Consider the following 27,893-nt stretch of genomic DNA (forward strand, 5'->3'; position numbering starts at 1 on the left):
TACCTTACAGAGGACTCCATTGGCACACTTCACTTGAAATGCACCTGGCTGCAGGTGACAACGTTAGTATAGAACATCCTTTCTTCCAGGCTACCGTTTAATGTTAATTCAGAAACATCTGTAACCAGATAGAGATCAGAATTGCTTACCAGCCTGCTGGCTTTTCTACCATATACACTGCTGAATTTTATAATAATCAAGAGGTAATATGAATGGCATGTGTCTTCTATTTTGAATTTAGGGGACAAAAACCAGCGTGGACAATTCTTTTAAATGGTAAACTTTGATGCATTGAAAACATGACTAAAGAAAATACAAAGCAGACTTGTTTTAATTCTGTATTTTTCAATTAGCAATAACAGCACCTTAGATAAATCTCACTGGCTACGATACTGCCACTTCACAAAGCTTAATTCTCTTTTTAATTTGGGAACATACTGCTCTATTTTTGTGCCTCATCCACTATAGTTCAACTCTTTTTTCCAATCTTAACATATATTTTGGAAAACAATTTCTACTTGAGATTTCTAGTCTTAGGGCTAGGCAAATACGCACTTTTTTTCTCTACTGAAGACTGTTGTATTTCAAAAACAATGCAATTAACATTTAAATGAGCTTATGTTCACTTTCTTGTGGGTCAACATTTTGGTTTCCATATTCCCACCATGATCAACAATCATCTGCAGAGTACCCACAGGGCGAGCAGCACTCTCCCAGACGCTGTTGTTCGCTCCCGTTCACCCCAAATCATTATTTTCTTCCCGACATTTCTTCTCTCTTAGGTCTTCCTGATTTTGATCTCAATGTTTTACTCAACAGTATCACAGTATCAGATATCTTGAAAAGCTAGTATTGGACCTAAGTGCTCAGTTCAGTCCAATGAAGCAGAAAGCCTAACCTCTTAAATGCATATAATCTTTGGCAAAAAATAAATCATGACTGAGCTTTAATATTTACAACTGGGGCTTTGTATGAATAGCCCGTGACTTACAAATGAGGGTGTCCTTCACCAGTGGGTCTTGCTTTGGGCTGGAGGTGACAGAATAATTTCTAGACAAACACATCAGGAATATACGATGGGTAGAAGAGGTTAAAAATTCTAGCCAAAATGGAGTATGTGAGTGGTTTTCCAAGCACGCAAATATAGGATTTCATAAGAATTCTTTATTTTCATAGGAGTCACTGGACCAAGTATTTATTCATAAATTGTTTTAACTCATTCAAAATAACTTTCACTCCTTTTTGAAGTAATCTGCATCAAAAAGACTCTAGAAGATACGTTCACTCTACTTCACTTATCCAGCATCATTGAAAAAAGGTGTTTAATCTTGCATGAATTTCCTCATAAAACACGTTTAATCTTTATGTAATAAAATTTATTTAAAACAGCATTTTCCAAAACGTATCACATATGTTCACAGCTTTAAAACTTTCTTTTTAATCATAAAATATAGATCTTTTTAAACAACATTTGCAGTTAAAACAAAATGCTTCAATTGGTGGTTCTCAAACTAGTTGCACAATGGAATCACCCGGAGAATTTTTTAAAAAGTCACTGCTGTCCAGGCGGTAGCTCCAAAGATTCTGACTTACTTGGTCTTGGTATTAAGACTTTAAAACCTCCTTAAGTGATTTTAATGTTCACCTAAAGCTGGGAACCACCCCTGCCCTCACCATGCCACACCTGAGGGTTAAAATTTTATTGTATCCTTCCAGACCTTTTCTTATGCCTCTGTCTCCATATTTTTTCCAGGCTTTTAATACTATAAACAATACCACACTTAATAAGGTTGTGCATAGGTCTTCTTGCACATGTCTGGTTTTATGTATGGAATAAATCCCTACTAAAAAAACTGCTGGGCCAAAAATTGTATTTTAAAATATTGGCGGATATCGCCCTCCACAGAAGCTATGCAAACTTCTACTTCAATCGGCAACGTGTGAGGTTGACTGCCTGCCTGTTCACATCCTCGCCAGTACCATGGTAACAAATTTTTTGATCTTTGCTTATCTGACAGGTAAAAGATGGTATCTCTATAATATAAATATGCATTTCTCTTATCATAAGTGGGCCTGGGCAGCTTTCATTCTCAAGATGACATCTGAATTTCCTCTTTGGCAAACTGTTCATCTTACTTGCATTTTTCTATTGAATTATTAACATATTTTTCTTACTGATTTGAAAGTTCTTTAGGTAGTAGGCAATGGAGCCTCTTTTCCGAACATGAGCTGCAAATTAATCTTCCTTGTTTATCATTTGTTTTGCCTCTGGTATTTTTCTGTCATGCTGCAACTTTTCTAATTTTATATGGTTGATTTTCAAGCTTTATACCCTCCAGGTTTCATATCACACTTAGAAAAGACAGGATGATTTTAACTGATGGTTCTCAGGAAAATTTTTCCATTTCTTTAGGGCTTTTACTATTCAGCCATATGAACAGAGAAGTTTCCATCATGCTTGAATCAAAAAATATTTGGGGGAGAATAAACCTTTCATGGAAACAATTTTGCAAGGTATCAATCTAGAACTATTTGTAGAGTTCTGTAGTTCAATAACCAGCACTCGTTGACTACAGGCTTCTGAAATCTTTTCAGATGGTCTTAAAAACTATCAGATATGATTTTAGATAATCACTGCAATATCTGAATGAAGCCTTTTAAATCTACACAAAGAGAGGACAGAATCTTGCAATCCACATACTTGAAAATAACAGTTTTACAGGTGCTTACTAAAGGAGGAACACTTGGAACTGGCTTATTACACCAAGGGCTCAAACGCATTCTCTGATGTGGACCATCTATGACAGAACATTAGAAAGCTCGGGGCGCCTAGGAACCTAGGTGGCTCAGTCAGTTAAGTATCCGACTCTGGATCTCGGCACAGGTCATGATCTCACAGCTCGTGAGATGGAGCCCTGCATCTGGCTCTGCGCTGACCTCACGGAGCCTGCTTGAGATTCTCTCTCTCTCTCTCTCTCTCTCTCTCTCTCTCTCTCTCTCTCTGCCCCTCCCATGCTCACACGTGCTTGCCCCCTCTCAAAAATAAATATACATTAAAAAAAAAAAAATCTCAGGGCACCTAGGTAGCTCAGTCGGTTAAACGTTCAACTCTTGGTTTTGACTCAGAGCTGATCTCATGGTTTCACGAGTTCGAGCCTCGCGCTGGGGCTCTGCACTGGCAGCACAGAGCCATAAATAAATAAACAAAAAAATCTCAACCTTTTCCCAGCACTCCCAGAGAAGACATCAGGGTAGAAATATCATCACTGAAAGAGTGCACAAAAGTGTGAAGTATGAGCTAGCATTTCAATCTTCTCATCTATTTTTGCTCCTTGTATCCCTATTGCTTGACCTCTTTTAATAAAAGTTCCTCTATCCAGGATGAGAAAAAGCACTCTCCCATGATTTTTTCCCCCAGAAAAAATACGTTTTACACCTAGAGTTCAGGAAAATTATTTAAAACTGGGCACAAGAGCTACCATAATGTGCCAGTAAAGATTCAGTTTATTTTCTACTGGAATTTATCTGAATAGATTACAAACCATCTTTACCAGGTTTGTGGAAACTCAGATGGTCTACAGGTGCACTGTCACTCAGCTGCCAAACTGTTTTCACCTTCTTCTGACCACCACTGATTTCCACTTTCCATTTCTGTGGCTTCTCACTAAGGAAAGAAGAAACATCAAAGGGAAAAAAAAAGCCCCAGTTATTTCCTTCCTTCCTTTTATACTCACAATTAGCGAAGTCCTCATGTGAGAGGCACTGAGAAAGAAGAGATGAACAGGTCGCAACTCTAAATTTGGGGGTTTGAGTCTGAACTACCTACAGGACACTGAAGTTGGGGATTTACACCTAATTTAGAAACATGGATCTGAAGCTCAGGAGAAGCTAGCGATGGGAGTTATGAATTCTCATTAGCCCAGAGGAATTGAGGCTTTGAGTGTGAGTCCAATCACCCAGGGAAGACGGAAAGCAAGAAGAAAAGAAGGCAGAAGGTGGAGTTCTGGTGAAAAGCCACACAAGAAGCAGGCAGAGGAAGACCCTGAAGAGAGAACTCCTCTCGGTCTTGGAGGGGGACCAGAGAGGTGGAATTAACATTAACACAGAACGCTGTGTCACAGAAATGAAGAAACAGGACGGAGATCCAAGAAAGGAATAGTGTTAAATGCCAAAGAGCCTTCTAAGTGCTTACTCATCAGGAGAAAGAATTGGGGGGCCAGCTGATTACACCAGGGGCTAAAGCACGCTCTTTTACTGGCAAGTTGTCCACTGGATTTGGTAATTAGAAGGCCACCAGTGATCTCGGCCAGAGCAGTTTCAAGGAATGACAGGGTTTGGCTACGCGGGAACAAAATAGAGGGAGGATAAAAACAGAATGGCTTCAGTATGAGAGAAATTTCAAGCACATTACCTGTTGAGGGAAGAGCAGAGGAACCTATCATTTGACACAGCCTGAGTCCATGTGGATGGCCAATCTGTCACCTTAGCCTCACAGTCCCATACCTCCCCAATCCCAAACCCTCTCATTCCTCACAGGCATATCCTCGACTTGTCGTCATTACCCCGATCACTTTCTTCCCAATCTATCATTTCCCTTCTGCCTACACTTTCTGCCCTATACTGTGAAGGAATTACAAGTTGAGAGAAAAATGAAAGACTAGAGGCCCAATGGTAGAAAAAGAGAAGACAAAAGGTCCGGGAGAGGAGAGAGGGTGAACTCTACCAGATGGCAGTCAAAGAGCAGGACAGAGATGATTAAGGTTGCAGAGCTGGAGCACAGCTCTTGGTCACGAGACCCCCAGGGAAAGGACAGAGGAGTTGCCCAGGAATTATGGCCAGACTTAAAGTATAATTTAATTATTAAGTTGCTGACCTTTGATATAAGCTTTTTACAGCAGTTGGTCTGACTGGCAGCTGAAAAATGTGTTGCTCGTCAAGAGGATTTTGTTTGTAGTATTTTATGCAGGATCTAAAACAAACAGAAAACAACAAAAAAAGAACCTCTTCTGGAAAAAAAAATGTCCCTTGGAGATAAAGGCTTTCTGGTAATCTAAAGCTCATAAGAGAAACATTTCACCCAGTACCACTAACCAAAACAACAGCAGAAGAATAATTTCAGGGCCACAACAGTAAACAAAAAAACAATGCCTCCTCCCCCCCACAACAAAAAAGTTAGGTTGTTTTTTATTTTGAAAGGATATCTCAATTTTTTTTTCAATTTGTAAAAATTAATAGAAGGCCTATTAAGTTAAGCCAAAGTAAAGGCCTAACTAAGTGGGGGAGGAAGTGCTATCAGAAAAAGAAAACCAGTAAGAATCAAAAGAGAGACAAAGATACAGCCTCCATGGTTTTCAGATTCTGGGGAATTAAAGAGTTAACTCATTTACGCTCTTCATCTTTAATGAAAATAAATGTTAGATTCTGTAAACAATAATAATTTCAAATATTTCCCTTTACAACTGAGGCAAATTCTAAATTCGGGAAAGGCAATGGTACATTTCCTTCCGCAGGGAATAAGAAACCCAGTCCATCCACTGGATGGCTCACTCATTTTGACCGTGAGGCTTCAAATACACATAAGACACCGGCAACCCATGTAGGAGGCTCATTCCAAACTGTTTCTAGCCAAACTGATCGGCAGAATCTCTAAAATTACAGCAGTGCTATTGGCAGAAGTCGGATAATAGTATTTGGTTTCGTTCAATTACCACTGGAGGTCTAGCAATGATTACTTTGGCCCAAATGTATAAGGCTATAAAGAAAAGAAGGAAATATTCATGAAGCACCCGTTAGGTGTCAGGTACTTTAGACACATTACATCATTTCATCCTGACGACAAACACTTCAAGTTATTAGTTCCTGTTTACAGATAAGAAAATAAGATGCAGCGAAAGGAAACTTCCTCAGAAAGTCCCAAAATGCTAGAGCCAAGTATCAAACCTGAGTCCTTCTGAATCCAAAGCCTTTCCTTCCTCTGACAGGGGCTCAGAACTATTCTGCTACTGTGAAGATAGGGTGTACAGATTCTACCCAAACTGATAATAAAAACTGCACACATTTTGGCCCCACCTATTTCATAAGAGACTACATTTTTATGTGGAAGGAACAAGAGCAATACTTACTGTGTTAAAGCAAAGAGGAGCTCATGTTGGGGTTTAATGAAAAGCATGCAACTGACTAATATTTCTAGAATATGGTGGAGTTTTTGAACACGACACACCTGTTCTTGTATATCTACTGATGGAGTTATGAAATATTCCTGGAACAGAAAACAGCAAAATAAGGAGTTAAAGAGCATGGCAATCTTGGGGCGCTTGGGTGGCTCAGTCATTTAAGTGTCCAACTCTTGGTTTCGGCTCAGGTCATTGTCTCACGACTCCTGGGTTCTAGCCCCGCAGTGACAGTACGGAGCCTGCTTGGGATTCTGTCTCCCTCCCTCTCTGCCCCTCCCCTGCTCACACTCTCTGTCTGTCTTAAAAATAAACAAACATTAAAAAAAAAAAAGAAGAAGAAGAAGAAAAGCAATCTTTTTTTTTTTTTAATTTTCTTTTTTTGAACGTTTATTTATTTTTGGGACAGAGAGAGACAGAGCATGAACGGGGGAAGGGCAGAGAGAGAGGGAGACACAGAATCGGAAACAGGCTCCAGGCTCTGAGCCATCAGCCCAGAGCCTGACGCGGGGCTCGAACTCACGGACCGCGAGATTGTGACCTGGCTGAAGTCGGACGCTTAACCGACTGCGTCACCCAGGCGCCCCTAGAAAAGCAATCTTTAGGAAGAATATGGCTATGCTTGCTAAGCCTAAACTATGCTTAATTAATAGGGGGGTAAAAAATGGAGGCAGCCAGACAGACTTTACCACCTTTCAATACTACTCTTCAAACTAAACTATAAGCAAAATTGTCACTGAGAACATGCTCAGCAAACTGTTACATTATCTGGTTAACACAAATTCGAGAACTGCCTCACCAAGGAGGCCCAAGTGGGTAACTAATACTACCCACCAAGCTCTCCAGATGGAATGACTGGCAAATCCACAAGATAATTCTTAACTTCAATACCCTTGCCAGGTTGATGGGAGTGTCCACCTCTAAAAACAGGTAACAAGTACCAAGAAATTAATCAAGTGTACTGATAAGCTTCCAGTCACATCTGAAACTGGTAAATAGGTACCACCCTTTGAAAAAAGAAATTTGGCAATGTATGTCAAGCATCATAAAATACTCAGACCTCATCCTATTTCTGAGAAAACATCCTAAGGAAATAATCCCCGGTAAATAACGGTAGGCAGAATTCTATGATGGCCCCCAAGATTCCCACCACCTGAAATACACATCTTGTAATAATCCCTTCTCCTTCATAGGCCAGAACTTGACAGATGGTGCTTCCATGATTAGGTTACTAAGTGACTGACTTTGAATTGATCAAAAGGGAGACTGTCACTATGACCTACCTAATCAGGTAAGCCTTTTAAAAGAAGGTGAAGCATTAGAGATGCTCTCCTGCTGACTCTGAAAAAACAAACTGCCCGCGCTGTGGAGAAGGCCACATGGCAAGGACCCAAAAACAATCCCTAAGATCTGAGACCGGCCCTGGACCAAAAAACTAGCAAGGAAATGGGAACTTTGGTCATAAGGCCACAAGGAAATGAATTCTGCCAACAACAAATGGGGGAACTTAGAAGTAGATCTTTCCCTAGTCAAGCAGATGGGAGACACCTTGATTTCAGCCTTGTGAAACTCTTAGCAGACTACCCAGCTAAAATGTGCCCAACTCCCAACCCCAAGAAACTGTGACGCAGTAAGTCTGTGTTCATTTAAGCTTTTAAGTTTGTAGTACAGTGGTCCCCCCTTTATCCAAGGTTTCACTTTCCATGGTTTCAAACCTCTTAGAAGGTCAACAGTAGCCAAACGCTAGGTCACAACACTTACATCTTTCACCTCACTTGATCTCACTGGCATTTTATCATCTTGTAATATCACACGGGTGAGTACAATACAGTAAGATTTTAAGACAGAGACCACATCCACATAACTTTTATTATAGTTTATTATAATTGTTCTATTTTTAGCTACTGCTGTTAATCTCTGTGCCTAACTTATAATCTCTGTGCATAACTTTATGATAGGGAAGTGTGTATAGGGAAAGACATAGTATACACAGGATTCAGTACTACCATACTTTCAAGCATCTACTGGGGGTCTTGGAATATATCCCCCAGAGATGGGAACTACTATAATTTGTTATGTTGTAACAGGAAACTAACACTAAGGGAAAAGCATTTGAATTATTTGAAGTAGGAGATGACTTGTTTTAAAAGACATCTTTCGGGGCGCCTGGGTGGCGCAGTCGGTTAAGCGTCCGACTTCAGCCAGGTCACGATCTCGCGGTCCGTGAGTTCGAGCCCCGCGTCGGGCTCTGGGCTGATGGCTCAGAGCCTGGAGCCTGTTTCCGATTCTGTGTCTCCCTCTCTCTCTGCCCCTCCCCCGTTCATGCTCTGTCTCTCTCTGTCCCAAAAATAAATAAAAACGTGGAAAGAAAAAAAAAAAAAAATTAAAAAAAAAAAAAAAAAAAGACATCTTTCTGTGCCTTAGGCCTACAGAGTCACTGGGGCCCAGGAATTAGCAATTCAACTAGCCTTCTAGGAGGTTCTCCAAATTTAAGGACTATTGTGTCAAAAGCCTGGAGTCAAACCATATTAAAAGAAAAAAACAGGCATATGAAATGACTGGGGCGGGGGGTGGGGTGGGGTGGGGAATACATGAAAATAAAGAATACCCTTTCTCTGTTATATATTTGTCTGTCTATCTATGTTTCCTAGGTCCTAGGACAAGGGCTGGCACAGAACAGGTATTTAGTATCTGCAGGTAGGATGACTGAATTAAAAGAAAAGCCAACTTTAGAATAAAAGAACAGGGGCAATCAACAGTCAGTCGAGTGTCCAACTTCGGCTCAGGTCATGATATAGTGGTTCGTGGGTTGGAGACTCACATCAGGTTCGCTGCTGTCAGCACAGAGCTGGCTTCAGATCCCTGTCCCCCTCTGTATGCCCCTCCCCTGCTTGCACACACTCTCTCTCTCTCAAAACTAAATAAGCATTTAAAAAAAACAACAAAACAGGGGCACCTGGGTGGATCAGTTGGTTGAGTTACCTCCACCTTACTCAGCTTCAACCTAAGACTTCGGCTCAGGTCATGATCTTGCCATTCCTGAGTTCGAGCCCCTCATCAGGCTCTGTGCTGACAGCTCAGAGCCTGGAGCCTGTTTTAGATTCTGTGTCTCCCTCTCTCTCTATGCCTCTTCCCCACTTGCGCTCGGTCTCTCTCTCTCTCTCTCTCTCAAAAATAAACATTAAAAAAAAAAAAGAATAAAAGGACAAACTCACCAAATGATTCAAAGATGCAAGTTCCTGACCTAGTAAGAAAACACACAGATATACAAATAAGCTTTAGGTATCGCCTATTACTTGTTAAGGAACCTTAGTAAAATTTTGCAGAGCTCCTATATAAAAGAGATGCTCCAGCCAAATAGTTCCCCAGAAATAGACAAATTTTCTGGCACATTACACCATGAATATATGTTAATACTATTCTAAAAGTGATCACAGCTTGCCTCTAATAAAAACAACCAAGTGTTGGGTATTAAAACAGCATCTCACAGAAAGGTTTCTTTTTATTTAATACACTAACCTCATAGAATCTCAAAATGTTTGAACTAAAAACACAAACCAAAACTAGAGTTAAATTTAATCTCTTTATCAAGGAGGAAAGTAAGTCCCAGCAAAGAGAAGTGCTGGTCTCACAGAGAACCAGGGGTGAAGCCAGGGCTATAAATGACTAGGGCCAAGTAGAAAGATAAAATCTGAGAATACTTATGGCTGATGATTGTGACACGCTTTTTCATTTTTTGAGCAGGGAAAGGGACTCACCTATGAAAAAACTGATATAATCTTTCTTTAGTTTGTCCAGACCAATTTCCAAAAGCATCTTAACTGGAACAGTCCCACTGAGAGAAATTGTATCCATGGTTCCGTGATAAGACTGATGAATAAGCTTACTTAGTAAACTGTTACTCCCACTATGGAGCTAGAAATCAAAACAAATTTATAAAACCATAAATAAAAATATAAACAAATCAATAAACAAAAGAAAAACAAACTGCATGAGCTACGAGCTAAAAATGTATAAGCTTGCATTTTTAGTCTCCTGATACTATAAATAGTGTGAATAAAAAACCCTGATCTACAAACGTGTCAGCTCCTGAAGGGTCATTCCTATATGATTCGCTTGAGTCCAAAGCAACTATGAAGAGTTTCAACTTATCACCCCCAGATACGGTTCCACCAAAGAGAAGACAGAGTTGGTTCTCTGAAGCTCTGCAACTAGCAATTCTTTTCTCCTAGCTGATTAAGTGCTCCTGGGCGTCTTTCCTAAACTGAACGTCTTCATCTGCACGGAAAACTCCCTCCCTCGGTGGTCTATTCACTGGTCAGGAGGAACTCCCTGGCTACAGACATCCTAACTAGATCATTTGCAAATTAAGATGTGTGAACTTACAGACCTAACAGATGTTCCAAAGTTAAGCACTTTGTTTTAGAGATACCTGAAATATTGGCCATTTTGTCACTAATATCTATTATCTCTAATCTTCATCATCACCTTTTGCATTTCCCTTTGTTTAATAAAAACGATTTTCATGTTGTTTGCACTCACTGCACAGGGCAGGGATATACTTGCAAACGCCTCACACAGAGACTAGGATGAGAGAAACTCTATGGCCATTGTTAAAACACCTACAGCCACCATTGTCCAGTTAGGGGCAGAGCTCACATGCCTTTGCTTTGCAGTTTATCTTTGTTCCCACCCATAGAAGTTTCTAAGTTTTAGAGTCGTGAACTGGCAGATACACTATTTCAAAGAATTCCTACAAAATGAGGAATGTTTCTAGTTTTTTACTTAGCTTTCTCTTGATTGTAAAAGCACAAGTTTATTGTGGAAAATCCATAAAGTAGAAAAATGTATAATGCAGTTGGAAAACCTCATTTGTAACCCTAGCACCAGAGGTGACTGCTGTTAACATTTTGATTTATTTGTATCCAGGTTTTTCCCTTCAAAATTTACTTTTTTAAAGCAATAGTGTATAATCCTTTCTTTTTACTGCAGATTGTAAGCGTTTCTCCACCGATCATCTGTCAGCACCATTTTTAGCAAAGATGTGCTGTATCATTCTTTACTTATGGTTCATTAACGAGAAGTTTATGTCATTTATAATTTTTTGCTACCAGAAATGAGGTTGTGATAACTATTCTAATACATAAAATCTTGATACATATTCCTGTGTAGAGCTCAGGGTGGATCCAAAGAAACAAATTAATGATTTAAAGGGCGTGCATGATACATTTGGAGAATATTTAACCCTAAAACAACACCACGAGGTAGATACTCTTCCTCCTCCTACTTTACAGATGAGGAAACTGGGGCACAGAGACCTAAAGACACCTGCCCAAGTTTACACAGCTAAGAAAGCAGCAGGGCTGGAATTAAACTCAGGCAGTCTGTTCCCAAGCCTATGCCTTAACCTTCATGCTCAGCTGCTGAAAAAGGGTTCTAATGCACACTACTAAACCTACCCATGGTTGTATATCACCACGTTGTAGACTCTGGATGATCAGTGTGAAACATTTCACCAAGTCTTGATAAGAAATCACACCTTGGAAAACAAGTCAGTCCAACGTTACTTTCATGGTATTTCTGCAGATCAAATACATCATTAATCTTAAGGATACGCAAGTAAGTAGAGGACAAGTATCTGTACTTTATGGATGGGGGAAAGGGAAAGAAAATAAAGACGAACAGAAAGATTTAACACATTTCTAAAGTAAACTCAGTGTCACAAAATAACACAGTGAAACATTAAGGAACATCCTTTTCCTTTTTCTAATAATTATAATGCCACTAAGGTGTATGTTTTGGTTCATATAAACATAACATTAAAACCACCTACATCTTATGCTCAAGGCAGGAGAAAAATGGACTCTATAAATTGCCTTGTCTTAGTACAATTCTTGAGTAGAATGTGCCAATACATTATTAGAAATGAATCTGATAAAATAGGAACCAGGCTTTCACACAAGACTAATAGTACACATTGTATGATTTTCAAAGACTTAAAAAGTAAGCCTAACAAATAACAGGAAACATTTTATTTTACAATCATGGTAGACACATACTACTGCTCATTTTGAACCACAGCTGCTCAGCAAAATCGAGATCGCCCCGCACTGTGAAAAGACACTCGATGGTACGGTCAACTGCAGCACTGTCATGCTTCACTGTCTGAGAAAGAAGCATTAGAGAAGACTCAGTTTATTAAAAAAGAAAAGAGGGGCACCTGGGTGGTTCAGTTGGTTAAGCGTCCAAGTCTTGATGTCAGCTCAGGTCATGATCTCATGGTTTGTGGGATCAAAGCCCGAGTCGGGACCTGTGCTGACAGCACAGAGCCTGCTTGAAATTCTCCTTATCCCCCAACTCAAAATAAATAAATAGACTTAAAAAAAAAAAAAAAAAGAAACAAAAAGAAAAATAGTTTAAGGACAGCGAGCTTTTAAATCATGCTCTGAGAAAATGTGGATCCATAGATGTGAGTGAATTTTCTAGAACTTCATTCACTAATGAGGAGATACAAATCAACTGACCGTGAAAAATTGGACCCTTAAATTGTTTTAAAAGTGTGATGCCTACAAACAAAAAAAAAAAAAAAAAAAAGTGTGATGCCTAAAGCAAGCATTCAACTTTCCTTCTATGCAAAAATACTTAATTAAATGAATTTGTCTCCATTTTCCTGTTCATCAAATGACAACCTATGTAACTTAACTTAATGATACCAAGAAAGGCATTACCATCTTATAGCATATTAACATAGAGTCATTTCTGCTTCTCTGCAGTTGATCAACTAATAATATGTACTTATTAGTTCTCATCAAAAGCATTTATTAGTTCTTAAGGAAAACAATCACCAGTGCTGACTTTAAAGACCAAGAAAAAAACTACCCTCAAAACACTGCCTTTGCTGTACCAGATCCATTTGAAATGGTAGGACATGAAGGGTAACAGTACAACCAAATCGTAAAAGCTGTTTCAGTGTATGTTGCTAACTGGTAAGGATTGCTTACCTCTGTGTCTTTTTTTGTAGAATCACCAAATCCATCCAGCTTATTTAAGTCTAGAAAAGTAGCAAAAGCTTATTAACTCTAGATTTTATCTTTCTGCTTTCTAAATTATTTCCATCCTAATCCTACTTTCAAATGGTAAATGAGGACAGCAGAAATACAACCAGGGATTTTAGCAAATTATTTAACTCTCTAATGGAGGTTATGATAGATACCCAACTGGTAGGGGTGTGGGGGTGTTCTGAGATACAGTGAAAGCCCCTGACACACATTGCTGGGCACATGGTAGGTGCTCAAAGTTTTCTCTTCCATCCCTCTTTTCATACAATCTCGAATACAGCTGCGATATATAAAATTTAAATTCAATATTAATTCTTAAAATTACTTAGACCTCTACTACTAGTAATTCAGAACAAATCTGTCCCTCTGACCATGACAGACCTCACAGCTTCATATATATCCCAACCAAAAGGAATACCACGCCTAAAAAGACAACTTATTTTTGAATTTAGAAAGTATAAATTCGCAACTAAGAAAAATAAACAGTATAAAGAGAGCATGAGTTAGGAAAACAAAGACCATTCAGAAATTCCTGCACAAGATCAACAGCAGACTTTACTTCCAGAGGCTCAGGCCATTCGCTTACACCCGTCCTCAAACCATCAGCCAAGACCTATGGGAGATTAAAAAAAAAAAGAAAACCAAAATTTTTTAGCAAAAAACATAATTTAATCAGTAGGAATATATTTCATAATATTGGTCATCATAAAATTTTTTGAATGACTAACCACAAGCCAGGAATAGTTCTAAGTGTTTTATATGTAGTATGGTACGTAATCCTCACAAAAACCCCATCAGGCAGATATTACCATCATCCCTTTTCCTGAGACCAGAGGTGAAGTAACTTGCTCAAGGTCACACATTACTGACAGTGCAAGGACATACACCCAGTAATCCGATACAAAACACGGTGTTCTAACGATGATGCCATGTGCATAGGTGCTGAGGATTCCAGAGTAATGAGCCTACCCTGAAGATGCTTTTAACTTTGGTTAAAAACGACCAACAGGGCACCTGGGTGGCTAAGTCGGTTAAGTGTCCGACTTCGGCTCAGGTCATGATTTCACGGTTTGTGAGTTCGAGCCCCGCGTCAGGCTCTGTGCTGACAGCTCAGGGGCTGGAGCCTGCCTCGGATTCTGGGTCTCCCTCTCTCTCTGGCCCTCCCTCGCTTGCTCTCTCTGTGTCTCAAAAATAAACATTAAAAAAAAAAAGGACCGATAATCCCGGTGCAATAATCAGGGAACAACAAATGTGAAACTGAATGGAAATTTATATAAAAATAATATAAATGTATATGCCTATACATACATTATCTAAACCAAAGGAAAGGGGGTCAACATAGGCTGGAATCACCACGGGAACAATGTGAAACATCGGCTGAACTCAAATGTGGGAACTGTGAGCTGTAGAGAAGGGAAGGAGCACGGAAGAAGATGAAGAGGGTGGGGTGGAGTCCGGCTGCGGTGGAGAAAACATGCAGGGAACGGTGGGAAATGAGATCAGAAGGAACAGGGGCTATACAGAAATATAGATCTTAAAACCTGGAAAGATTTTTGGGGGCACCTGTCTGGCTCAGTCAGAAGAACATGTGACCCTTGATCTCAGGGTCTTGAGTTCAAGCCCCACATTGGTTATAGAGATTACTTAAAAATAAAATCTTTAAAAAAAGGAAACAAAAACATGAAAAGATTATTTCATATGAAAGACAACAGCCACTGTTGATTGTTTGGTAAGAAAATGACATGACCAAGTAGTTAAGAATTCATGTCAGAAATACCCAAGATGGATTCTAAAGAAAAAAGGAAGTACAAGGTTTCTCAATAGAAGTGATATCATTTTCCACCCCCAGGGGATCTTTGGAAAAATTTGCAGATAATTTTTGGTGTCACAGTGACTGGAGGTACCGGGGCACTTTGAGCATTTAGTCTGGTAGGGGCCAAGGTTGTTAGCATCCTTGTGTTCCCAAACCACGAAGAATGATTCTGCCTAAAACACCACCAGTGTCCCTGTTGAGAAACAATGAATGACCTTTAGACTGGTCCAGGAAGGAGGTGATAAGGGCCTTAACTAAGATGGGCAGTGACAAAAAGCTTAAAGGCGAAAAAAGAACAGTTGATTAGAGAGGGAGGGAGGGAGGGAGAGAGGGAAGGAGATGAGGGAAAAATAAAAGAAAAAATCCTATCTATTTACAAAAATACAAGGCATTGAACTTGGAGAGACTGCGGTCATGTGCACATCTAAGATCCTGCGAAGTTATAAGGGAGGTTATAACAAAACATGGACTTGCAAGTCAGACAGACAGACTGACATGTCTTTGAATCAGGTCTTCCACAAACCAACTACTGATGTCTCAAGCAAAGTAACTGAACCATCTAGCACCACATGGATGGCACACAGTGGCAGCTTCTAGTTGTGGTAGTTAAGCGGTAGCGGTAAAAATAGCTCTCACTAAACTAAAATATAAGGTTTCTAGCCTGGAAAATTGAAGGAATGGGAGAACCACAGCCAGAAATGGGGGGTTCTCTGAGGGAGATCTAGTCTGGAGATCTCAAGTTTCCTTTTGGAAATACTGAGTTTGAGAGCAACAGCAGCGGACCAGTATCAGCTTAAAGAAAAGAAGAGAGTCTGGGGGCATCTGGGTGGCTCAGTCAGTTAAGCGTCCGACTTCAGCTCAGGTCATGATCTCACGGCTTATGGGTTCGAGCCCTGCGTCGGGCTCTGTACTGACAGCCTGCTTCGAATTCTCTGTCTCCCTCTCCCTCTGCTCCTCCCCCGCTTGTGCTCTCTTTGCCTCTCAAGAATACATAAACGTTAAAAAAAATAATTGAAAAAGAAAAAGAGAGTCTGGAGTTCCCTCATAAAGGTATTAGTCAAACCACTGAATGGACGAGCTCTCTGCCAGTGTGTGGGGAGAGGAGGGCAGAGACATGTGGAGAGAAATATGATAGAAGGCCACAGGAAGGATCCTGAGAAAGGATTCTTTCAAGAAAGGTACCGAATTTTGTACAAAAAGGGAAATAATAATCAGCGGTAAAGATACCATGTATGCGTGGTACCATGCCAGATGTCGAGGACACAGAGTACCTGGCACTCAAGTGTAGGAGGGGAGACAGAGAAGTAAACAGACTACCGGGGTTGATAAACACCCGACAAGCGGTGTGTGTGAAGTGCTCTGGCAGCACAAAGCAGAGGCAACACACGCCATTCTGAGGGAGCAGTGCGATCATCCTGGTGACGATGTCACAGACAGCTCGCCCGGCACACGGGTGGGAGAAGGGCACACTACACAGGTCAAGACACACTCACCACAAAGTGACAGAGTGACAGGACCAAGGTACTGTAAACGGGCCAGGGTTGGGGGCGGGGGGGGGGGTGGTCAGTGGGAAAAGTAGGGTGTGAGGTTAAACTAAAAAAGAGCCAAAAAGAACAGGAAAAGATTCTTCACAGCCAGTAGCCATCAGGGAAATGCAAACCCAAACCATAATGAGATACCATTTCATCCCCACTAGGATGGCTCTGATAATGATAAGACCACACGAAGCGTTGGCAAGGATACAGAAAAACTGGAACAGACACTGCCGGTAGGAATGTAACACTGTACAGCCACTTTGGAAAATGGTTATGGTTTGACAGCTCCTCCAAAGCTTAAACACAGTTACCACAATGATCCGGCAACTCCATTCAGAAGATATGAAAACATATGTCCCATAAAACTTGCTCTAGACTGCTCATGGCAGTATTCATAATAGTCAAAAAGTAACAACAATCGAAATGCCTATCAGCTGATGAATGGATTAACAAAATGTGGTATATCTATATAATAGAATGCTATTTGGCAATGAAAAGAACAGAGTACTACAAAATAGTAGATTACTGGCTGCTAGGGGCTGGTGGGAGGTGACTGCTAATCAGCACAGGGTTTCTTTTTAGGGTGATAAAAATGCTCTAAAATTATATATGGCCACGGTTGTACAACTCTGTAAGTATACTAAAAACCACTGAATTGTATACTTAAAACAAGTGGATTTTATGGGATTAACTTATATCTCAATAAAGCTTAAAAAGAAAAGAAGTAGGCAGGACACCTTCTTGAGATTCAATTTGTAGAATGGAGTAAAACTCAACAAAACATAAAGTTCTTGAAACACATGCTCATTAATCTTTAGCATGAATCAAAATCCCAGTTATTAACAAGCAGATTATGCACGCATTTGGCATAAATTGGCAGCTGATCCACCTAAAAGAGGGGAATCCATTGTAAGAATAGAAACCAAATACTCTCGTAAAAAGGTGGAAGAAGAGCAGCTATAAACTATCTAACAAAGGATACCCGTAAAGGACAACTACCACACAGTAAAATCAGACAGCCCAAATTGCCGAGCATATCTAATGAATACATAACAACTGGAACAAATTTTGAACACAAATAATAATGATACTAGCAAACACTTTTATGAAAATGTAAAATTTAATGCAAGTTACAAATTCCAGTAGGATACTCACAAGGAGAAATTTCACTTCTCTCTGGAGATGATTCAAAGGACCTCTGGGCTCTCCCGATTCCACTTTAATATTCTAAAAAGTTCCCAAAGTCAGTTTTCACTGGAAATCCCATCTTTTCTGCATAAGGGTCACAGTTACTTGCGTTTCAAATTCCCCACACATTAAAACATGTATTTCCTAAAGCACTAATGAACGTAAGTAGGGTAATACTGCACTTAGAATATCATACCCAGAGACACCATAGATCCTGTCCATCCCGATACAGTAACCTAAACTCATGCCACCACCCACTCTCGACTCCGCCATCCTACCTATGTGGAACATCTGCTCTCCTGCCCTTTCTCACTGAATTTCCAAAAGACACGTGGGAGAAATGTAAACAAATACATCTTAAGACCCAATGACAAACTTAGCATTCATTTCCACGTACCAAAAATAACCGCCCCCTAATAAATATGTTCAGTAGACTCCTAACTAAACCAACAGTGTGCTGTCTTAGCCAGAAGAGAAAAGCATTAAGAACATAATTATCCATAATCCCGCCACCCTGGGGGAATAACAATTAACCCCGTCCAGGCTTCGGTGTACAGTTTTTTAAAACATAGTTGAGATCCTACTGTATACACTGTTTTGTACATCTTCCTTTTTTCTGCTTAATAAGAATTTCCTGTTATTATTAAAGACATTTTACATCATGATTTTTAAAGAATATACAATATTTCATTAGGGAAATCTACTTTAATCATTTCCCTATTGAACATTCAGGTTTGTTTTTAATATTTTAGAAACACGGTTATTATCATGATATGAAACTATCTTTGTACATAAATTTTTTGCCAGCAATTCCGATTAACTTCTTAAGTCAGATGCCTAGAAATATAAATATAAAGCGAAAAGGCCTAACAGACAGCCCAAATTGCTAAGCGTATCTAACGAATACGTAACAACTGGAAAAAATTTTGAACACAAACTAAATAATAACGATACTAGCAAACACTTTTATGAAAATACAAAATTTAATGCAAGTTACTGTATTGCCAGTATCTGCAATCTTTTAAGAACAGGAGAGATAAGTCATTTTGATCATTTCACTCGGGTCCCAACTCAAGAGACTTTATTAATCACTAGAAAACTCTTAAGTTACATAACTGCAGCACTGTGGGCAACTGACAGATCAGATCGCCCGGCAAAACCTCCACCCACTGCCCTGGTGAGACCTCAGGGGTGAGCTGGGCCTCAGAGCTGTCCGGCGAGGGCTAGGGCTGGCGCTGGCAGCATGCAGCACCAGCAACAAGCAAGCGAAGAGTAAATCCACACTGAATAAACTCAACGTAAAATAAAGTTTGCTCCTACCAGGGTTGCAGTTGAGGAAAGTGGAGGGGTTTGAAGAATCTCATCCACGGGACTCCAGGAAATATCCAAAGTGATCGTAGTCTGTGATGCGGCAAGTGTGTCGTCCAAGGCCGTGGACTTAAACAGCTCATACTGGGCAAAGCCCCTGGCTGTTACCTGAAAAAAGCATATCCAGCCAACCCGACCCTCTGTTAGCTACGCTTTCACATGGCCAGAGGCCCATTATCAAAACTACGTTGGTTCTTTTCCCAGCAAAAGAAAAAGCACCACAATTTTATCCCAAATGGAAAAATAAGACCATTCTTTTTCATCACAGAGACTGGCTAAAAAGCAAGAAGGCATCTACTTTTAGTCACTAGCCAATATGAAAATAAACACAAACATTTTGATACTATAAAAAAAACACATCTAGTCTTATTAGGAGTGAAAAAAGCATTAAACAAGGGAGGCACATCCATAACAGTTTGAAGAAAATAACGTGAGCAGAAGAGAAATACTTACAGTAGACAAGTGATGTCTTTTCTTATGTGAACTTTTTAGGTCTTCAAGATGTACAGAATAATTTTTATCAGCTATAAGACATAAAAGGAAACATCATTTTAAAGGTACAATTCAAAATTCTATGGTTAGAGCTAAAAAAACTAGGATCCCTCAAATTCTAAGGGCACCACAACTTAACACTAGTAATTGTTAAAATTAAATAAATCCTCAGATGAAATGTTGACAGAAGGAGGAAAGTTGCGGGGGAGGGGGGGGGCGGGGGGTGCCTGCGTGGCTCAGTCGGTTAAGCATCCAACTCTTGATTTTGGCTCAGGTTATGATCTCATGGTCCAGTTCGTGAAATGGAGCCCCGAGTCAAGTTGGGCTCTATGCTGACAACAGGAAGCCTGCTTGGGATTCTCTCTCCCTCTCTCTCTGCCCACCTGCCCCCCACTTGTGCGCACATTCTTCTCTCTCTAAATAAATAAATAAACATTTTAAAAAAGGGGGGGGGAGAAAAGTGGAGCAAAGGCCAATACTGAAACCATGCCCCATACGATAAATAAAGTTGAAACAGCAGAAAATTTAAAGCTTGTTTTTCAGAGACCTGTTTCTCTCTAATCAGCTATTGTGTCTTTTCAGATCCCACTAATAAATCTACTAGATGTCTCTCTAGAAACCTGGACTCGGGGTCAACAGAAATGGCTCCAGCCAATAAAAAAGCAAGGCTCTGCATCCCTTACCCAAGGTAACGAGCCCTGGACGCCATTATCCAATTTATACGGGCTCTTCAAGCATATCATGCCTTGTTCTGGGGTTAATCTCCACTCCAAAGGGAACGTGGGATAGACGTTACATACATTTGCTCAATGTGCACGCTCCATCTTTCCCCAAGCATAGTCACAAGCTTCCCCCATCCTTTTCCTCAGTAAGTATGCGATCTCAACTCCTATGATTATAAAAAACTTGCTCTAATCTCAGTCAGGAAGGCAGTTTGGGAATTACTCCCCAGCCCTCTCAATGGGCTGCCCTTCTGAGAATAAAACTTTCTCAGCCTCAAACCCAGTGACTCAGGGATTAGGTTTACTGCAGATTGAACACACAAATCTGATTTTAGGGTTCAGTAACAATGCTTCTACCAAAAGTATAATTAAACATCTACTATGAGATCGGAATTATATTGTCATTACATTCAATTTTTTTTAATCTTCCAATGAAAATTTCCAAAAATACACACATATAAATCAAATGAAACCCAAATAAAACTAGTAAACAAAACCATAAACTTCTGTTCAGAGTTTTGGAGATCTGTTTCTGGAGTATCTCCTGTATGCCCCAAGTTACACACCGGAGTAGGGCCATAGTGGCTGACAAGTTCCATCGTGTGCACTTCCCCTCTTAACAATTTCAGTTTTCAGTACAAATCACAGCACAATAATGACACAAATAAATACTCACACCCCCACAAAAGTAAGAAGAGTGAGTTCTCACCTTTAGAACTGACCGTATATAAGACAATTCCTGTAATGTTGTCATTTGTGGTGATAAGCTCAGCTCCCAGCCAACAGGTCCCTTCAGGATCTGAACTGTCACACCTCACCCACAGGGCAGGAAGGGCAGTAACTGGATGATTAATCTTCAAGTGGGTCATATTAGGATTGTGAGCCATAGCGTAAAGTCCAATTAACTGCCTTGAAAACAAGAGTACGAAGAATAAATTATAAATAGTGACTGCTGACCAGTCAACTTTTCTTTTTCAAAGATACTACGAAGGGTATTTACGATTGTGACACTGATCCTACTTCTGATCACCAAGATTCTGCACCAACTGTATTATGTGGGAGTTTTCCTCATACCAAGTAATTCTAACACCAGCCAGGTATCCTACAATTCAACTCAATTCTGACACTATCTACCCAGAGACAGCATCAGATCCCACAGATTAAGGCTCAGTCCTACAAGACTGGCTCCACCCCCTACTTTTAGATGCCAAATGCAAGTCTAGGTTGACACCTGTGCTTCTGAAGGGCCAGCTGTGAACCAGACGTTCTAACAACCTCCTCTTTGGGTTCGATTAATTTGCTAGAGCAGCTCACAGAACTCAGAAAAACATTTTACTTGCTAGATCACTGGTTTATTATAAAAGGATAGAGCTCAGGAGCAGACAGATGGGAGACGCACAGGGCAAGGTATGCGGAAAGGTGTGGAGCGCCCATGCCCTCTCTCAGTGAGCCACTCTCCCCAAATCTCTACCTGTTCACCAACCCAGAGGCTCACCACACACTCTCCTTTTGGGTTTTTATGGAGCCTTCATCATACAAACATGAACTGATCAATCACCAGCCACTGGTGACTGAACTCAGCCTCCAGCCTTTCTCCCTTCTCTGAAGGTAGGGGTGGGGCTAAATATTCTAACCCTCAAAATCACTGGGTTGGTTCCCCTAGCAACCCCCAAACCGGTTACTTAGGGACTTTCCAAAAGCCATCTCATTAACATCACAGAAGACACCTCTCTTTCTCCCCACTTAAGAAATTACAAGGGTTTTAGGGACTCCTTGCCAGGAACCATGGACAAAGACCAGATATGTTTCTGATTATAAATTCCAATACCCCAGTATCCCAGAAACAAAAACCCGGAAATTAAGTGGCAAAATACATAAACAATTCACCCAGTGAAGAAGTGGGAGAAGGGCACACCAGGCAGATCAAGATGCACACAGCAGGAAGTGACAAGAATGTGACAGGATCATAACTTCTACCAATGGGGAATCCAATTCGGTAAGGGTAGAGGTTCAGTAGGAGTGAAAGCAGGCTGTGAGATTAAACAAGAGAAATAGACGAAATAGGTAGGCTATGTTAATTACACCTCAATAAAGCTGGGGCAAAAAAGGAGTCAATCAGCACATGAAAAGATGCTTGAGGTCACTGGTCACTGAACACTTAAGGAAAATTGAATAGACTGTGAATTAGGTAACAGCACCATAACAGTGTTAAACTTCCAGATTTTGATCATTGTTCTGTGGTTACATAAGAGAATATAATTGTTCTCAGCAAATACCTAGTGAAGTATTTATTTATTTAAATGTCTATTTTGAGAGAGAGAGAAAGAGAAAGAAGAAACACATGCACAAGCAGGGGAGGGGCAGAGAGAGGGAGGGAGAATCCCATAGAACCTGACTCGGGACTCAATCTCACCAACTCATGAGATCATGATCTGAGCCAAAATCAAGAGACAGACACTTAACTGACTGAGCCACCCAGGCGCCCCCACACACATTTTTTATGAAATATCGACAGTATGTTGGAGACAGTGTTCCTTTACCTCTAAATACTTCACTACAGATAGGGGTGCCTGGGTGGCTCAGTCAGTTAAGCGTCTGACTTTTGATTCTGGCTCAGGTCATGAGCTCACAGTTTCGTGAGATCGAGTCCAAGTCGGGCTCTGCGCTGACAGTGCGGGATTCTCTCTCCCCCTCTCTCTGCCCCTCCCCCGCTGATACAGGCACACGCTCTCTCTCTCAAAATAAATGTTTTTAAAAATGTGTGTGGGTGATATGAGTGTCCCTTATAAAGGTGGCAGAGTGGGGGAAGAATAGGAGGCGGAATAGGAGAGAGAAAGACAAAGCGGATGCAACAAAGTGTAACTAACTGGTGAATCGGAGTTAAGGGTATAGAGAAGTTCCTGCGCTACTCTTTCAACATTTCTCTAAATTTGAAAGTCTATCAAAATTAAAAGGTACCAAAAAACATGGCTTAAAATTTTCAAAGAGATGAAAACTTAATTTATTACCAACAGATGTTCAACAACGGAATTTCTAAGGGACTGTACTTCAAAAAGCAAATACAGTAATTCCAAAAGGAAGGTCTGTAATGCAAAGCAAAGCAATGATAAGCATATGGATAAATCCAAACAAACACCGGACAGAGAAAAACAATACAAATAATGTTTAAGTTGTGGGGGGAGAAGAGAAAAAAAGGCCAAATAGGACCTAAAATCCAGAAGCCATAAAGGATTGATCGATTTAACCACATAAAAATGTTAAAAGCTTCAACATAGCAAAACAAAAAACCACCCTGAAAAAGAATCACTTTGTGAATATTGTTATAGTCCTTACTGTCTAATGTTATTATTTATATGACTCTATCCTCCAGAACTCCTTCCTGGCAAACACTTTGGTTCTGGAGGTGAGAGAGGCCAGCCAGGGAGAACTGCACAGTGGGGAGGCAGAAAGTGAGGCTGGCAAGGCAGACAGGGGCAGCAGGGGTTCTAACAGGGGTACTACTGGCGTCTGGGTGGGAGGATTCCTCCTTGTGCAGGAGAACCCCATGCACTGCAGGATGTTTACTGAACATTGCCCAGGCCAACTGCTCGCCTTAGTCACTGTAACAACCAAAAAGTGCCCCTGCATATTTCCAAATGCCCACTGAGTATGGCAGCCGGGAAGAGGGCCACCGGACTCTACAATGAAGGCTTCTATTCATAAGAAATCTGGATCTTATCATGAGGCAAGGAGAACCACTGAAGGATTTTTAAGCTAGGAAACAACATGATCAGGCCTTCAGGGATTTATAGAGATCACTCTGGGGGCACCTGAGTGGCTCAGTCGATTAAGCATCCAGCTTCGGCTCAGGTCATGATCTCACGGTCCGTGGGTTCAAGCCCCATGCCTGACAGCTCAGAGCCTGGAGCCTGTTTCAAATTCTGTGTCTCCCTCTCTCTCTCTCTGCCCCCTGCCGCCCCGCTCACACTCTGCCTCTCTCAAAAAAATAAACATCAAAAAGAATTAAAAAAAAAAATCACTCTGGCAGCAGCAAGGAAAAAAGACTGTAGGGGTACCAAATACAAAGAAATTGAGAAGCAACAACAATAAACGGTATATGGGAGTGGAGAAGTGGATGACAACACAGTCTTCTTGGTCACGCTTGGGATACCTATGGGATATTCAACTAAAGCTATCCATGCAGAGCTGGGTCTACACATCTAGAAGGAGAGGGTGGGGGAGAAGGAGAGGGAGAGGGAGAGGGAGAGGGAGAGGGAGAGGGAGAGGGAGAGGGAGAGGGAGAGGGAGAGGGAGGAGGAGGGATCTGGATTAGATCTAGACTTTTTTTTCCACAATGTTTGTAAGAACACTTTAAATCCCAGCCTCCAGCCCTCCTCCCAGCCTGACACTAAGAAAAACTTACCTTGCTCTCCCAACTGGTAAAGCAAGTGGTCCAACATTCTCCCCAGTAGAGAAATCAGAAATAGCAGTTTCTTCAGACTGTAGTTCTTCAACATGACTTGTTTCTTCCTTCTCTAAAGGCTTTAGAAATATTTTTTTAATTATTTAGCCGGGTAAAAGAACACTCACCAGTCAGTTCTTTACTATGCTAGAACACAATGTACTGGTTTCTAAACCTTAAGCACAAATGATTGGGTTATGCCAAGAAGCATAGCTACAAAGCAGTCTGGTACCAATAAATTTTGCCATTACAAGCATTTCCACTGCCCTATAAAAAGATAATGAAGTTGCTACTGACAGCAGAAGCATCTGATGCCATTAGAAAAGGAAGTACTCGGACACATATAAAAAGCTGAATGAAAGACAAAGCACCCCATGGGGAAACCCATGGGAGACTCTCAATTTCGCACTCCCCAAACTCAAAGGTCCACAGCCCTTACTCCTCAAATCTGCTCCTCTTAGGATTAGCAGCTCTCATTTGTGTTACAGGTTCTGAAATAAATCTATGTTTCTAATATCTATACATTTAAGTAAACAGCTCAGCCTTGCCAATAAAAACAATAAGCACAAGAGTTAACATTTCCTGAGCATTACAATATACCAACTACTATTCTCAGTTTTCTTTTACTTTTCATAAAAACCCTGAAATAGATACTATTAACAACCCTGTTTTTAGATGGGAAAACTGAGGTAGCAAATGGCTAAATAACTCACCTAAAATAACAGCCAGTGAGTGGCAAAGGCAACCTTTGAATCTAGGCAGTCTGACTTCAAAACTCAGGTTCTTATCCCTGAAGCTCTTTGGGCAGTAAATCCTCTGCCCACTTAACAGGTATCAGATCTGAATATTTCCTCGACTTTGAACTTCTTTTGCCAGACTGCAGACCTCTTTCCCTTCCAGGCCCAGCTCTCCAAATAGTTCCTAGAACTGGTGGTACCCAAAATGTTATTTTTTTTTCTAATACCCATTTACTTAAAATGTGTACCTTAAGCACTACCGATCTTTGCAGAGACAATAGTCTTAATTGTTCCTCATCCAAAAATGCCAGGGTCCCAATGAATTCCAGGAACCTTCTCCCAACTGCAAGCTGCATCCCCACTAGTCTCCTAACCCAGATCTCCCCATCCCCCTTGGCTCATCCTTATCTTTTCCTAGGTAACTCACCTTCATCTGACCATCTTTGTTTATTCCACTTTTGCTCTATATACATTTTCCCTTCTCCCCAGAGCAAAAGTCTAAACTCAACCATTTAATTCACCTATAATTATTTTCCAAACATCTGTCTACCATAGATAAGCAGTAATGACACCATTTTATTAATATAACAGACAAATAAGTTACCCCCCTCTTCAAAAGGAGTTTTTGTATGCATTAAAATAAAAAGTTCCCTGTTCATTTGCCATAATGCCCATCCAGACAACATGAGGGTCCTAGAGCAGAGGTGTTCCTTCTAAAAGTACCTCCACTTTTTGGGGCAGCTGGGTGGCTCAGTCAGTTAAGTCGTGGTTTCTGCTCAAGTCATGGTCTCAAGGTTTGTGGGTTTGAGCCCCACGTCAGGCTCTGCACTGACAATGTGGAGCCTGCTTGGGATTCCCTCTCTCCCTCTCTCTCTGCCCCTGCCCCGCTTGTGCGCACTCTTTCTCAAAAACTAAACTTAAAAAAAAAAAAAAAAAAAGTACTTCCACCTTCCCCCATTAGTCTGTTCCAACCCACTTCAGAAAACCATGTAGTCAAAGAATGGGTTCTGGCCCCAAAGCAACTGTGTAGCATGACAACATTATCACCACTTAATAAAAATTACTATAACTGCTCTGCCAAAATAATTACCGTAACTAAAACACAAAGGTTTAAGGTTGGAATTATAAAGTGATGCAAAAGACAAGAAGTTTTCTCTGTTACGTTTAATAAACAAAAATTAAAGTAGAACTTCGTAATACCTACATACACTGTGCTGTTTGGTACAACAGCCACTAGCCACATGTGGCTATTGAGTAATGGCAACACGGCCAGACCAAATGAAGATAGAAGTGTAAAATACACACCAGGTTTTGAAGATGCAGTATGGAAAAAACAAACAAACAAACAAACAAACAAACAACTCAGGAAGCCTGGGTGGCTCAGTCGGTTAAGCATCTGACTTCAGCTCAGGTCATAATCTCACAGTTCATGGGTTCGAGCCCCAAGTCGGGCTCTGTGCTGACAGCTCTGAGCATGAAGCCTGCTTCAGATTCTGTGTCTCCATCCCTCTCTACCCCTCCCCTGCTTGTGCTCTGTCTCTCTCTCTCTCTCTCTTTGCTCCTCCCCTGCTCATGCTCCGACTCTCTCAAAAATAAACATTAAAAAAAAAAACAACTCAAAATATCTCAAAGATTTTTATCTTAACTAGGCATTGAAATATTATTAAATATACAGGAGTAAATAAAAAGCATTATTAAACTTAATTTCAGACAATTCCACACCTCAGTATTTAGTATCAAGAAAATACTTATGCTCACACAAAAAGCTGTACAAAAATGATTATAGCAGCTGTATCCATGATCACTGAGGACTGAAAACGGCCCAAACGTCTTTCAAAGGGTGACTCGGTAAATAAACAGGGGTACAGCCACGGAATATACTCAGCAATTACAAGAAATGAGCCACTGATATACTTACGACTTAATCTCAAAGGCATACAGAGTGAAAGAAGCCAAACTCAAAAGGTTACAAACTGTATGATTCCATTCATGACAGAAGACAAAACTATACCAAGGGAAAAGAGATCAGCAGTTGCCAGGGGATAGAGGTTAGAAAAAAGTAGGATTTTAAAGGGTTAGCACGAGAGTTGTTTAGGGTGATGGAACTATTTTGTGCCCTGATTATGGTGGTGATTACCAGAACCTATCTGTACATGTGCTAAAACTTACAGAAGTGGACAAAAAAGAAAAAAGGTCAATTTTACTATATATGATAATTTCACTTTTTTTTAGTTTATTTTGAGATAGAACCAGCAGGGAAGGAGCAGAGCGAGAGGGGGACAGAGGCTCTGAGGTCGTCTCTGTGGTAGCAGCAGACTGATGCGGAGCTCCAACCACAAACTGTGGGATCATGACGTGAGCCAAAGTCA

The 27,893-nt window shown here is 40.6% G+C and overlaps 1 protein-coding gene and 1 pseudogene across 1 annotated transcript in view; both read right to left on the reverse strand.

Annotated features, from left to right (window-relative positions):
* ZWILCH (zwilch kinetochore protein) overlaps positions 1–27,893 on the reverse strand; it is a 37,938-nt gene that overhangs the window by 2,539 nt on the left and 7,506 nt on the right. The window contains exons 4-18 of the mRNA XM_047074907.1: positions 24,749–24,867; positions 21,056–21,255; positions 19,586–19,656; positions 19,085–19,240; positions 17,732–17,803; positions 13,748–13,841; positions 13,172–13,221; positions 12,230–12,335; positions 11,630–11,709; positions 9,929–10,085; positions 9,386–9,414; positions 6,123–6,259; positions 4,874–4,969; positions 3,552–3,664; positions 4–118 (exon numbers count right to left, since the gene is read on the reverse strand). Of these exons, the coding sequence (XP_046930863.1) occupies positions 30–118; positions 3,552–3,664; positions 4,874–4,969; positions 6,123–6,259; positions 9,386–9,414; positions 9,929–10,085; positions 11,630–11,709; positions 12,230–12,335; positions 13,172–13,221; positions 13,748–13,841; positions 17,732–17,803; positions 19,085–19,240; positions 19,586–19,656; positions 21,056–21,255; positions 24,749–24,867 (1,569 nt within the window). The 3' untranslated portion in view covers positions 4–29. The remainder of the gene's footprint in view (positions 1–3; positions 119–3,551; positions 3,665–4,873; positions 4,970–6,122; positions 6,260–9,385; positions 9,415–9,928; positions 10,086–11,629; positions 11,710–12,229; positions 12,336–13,171; positions 13,222–13,747; positions 13,842–17,731; positions 17,804–19,084; positions 19,241–19,585; positions 19,657–21,055; positions 21,256–24,748; positions 24,868–27,893) is intronic.
* LOC124509063 (uncharacterized) lies at positions 290–410 on the reverse strand (annotated as a pseudogene).

Source organism: Lynx rufus, unplaced genomic scaffold, assembly GCF_022079265.1.
Source record: "Lynx rufus isolate CCGP_SWC_20201006 ecotype Redwood Valley unplaced genomic scaffold, mLynRuf1.p SCAF_13, whole genome shotgun sequence".
NCBI lineage: Eukaryota > Metazoa > Chordata > Mammalia > Carnivora > Felidae > Lynx > Lynx rufus.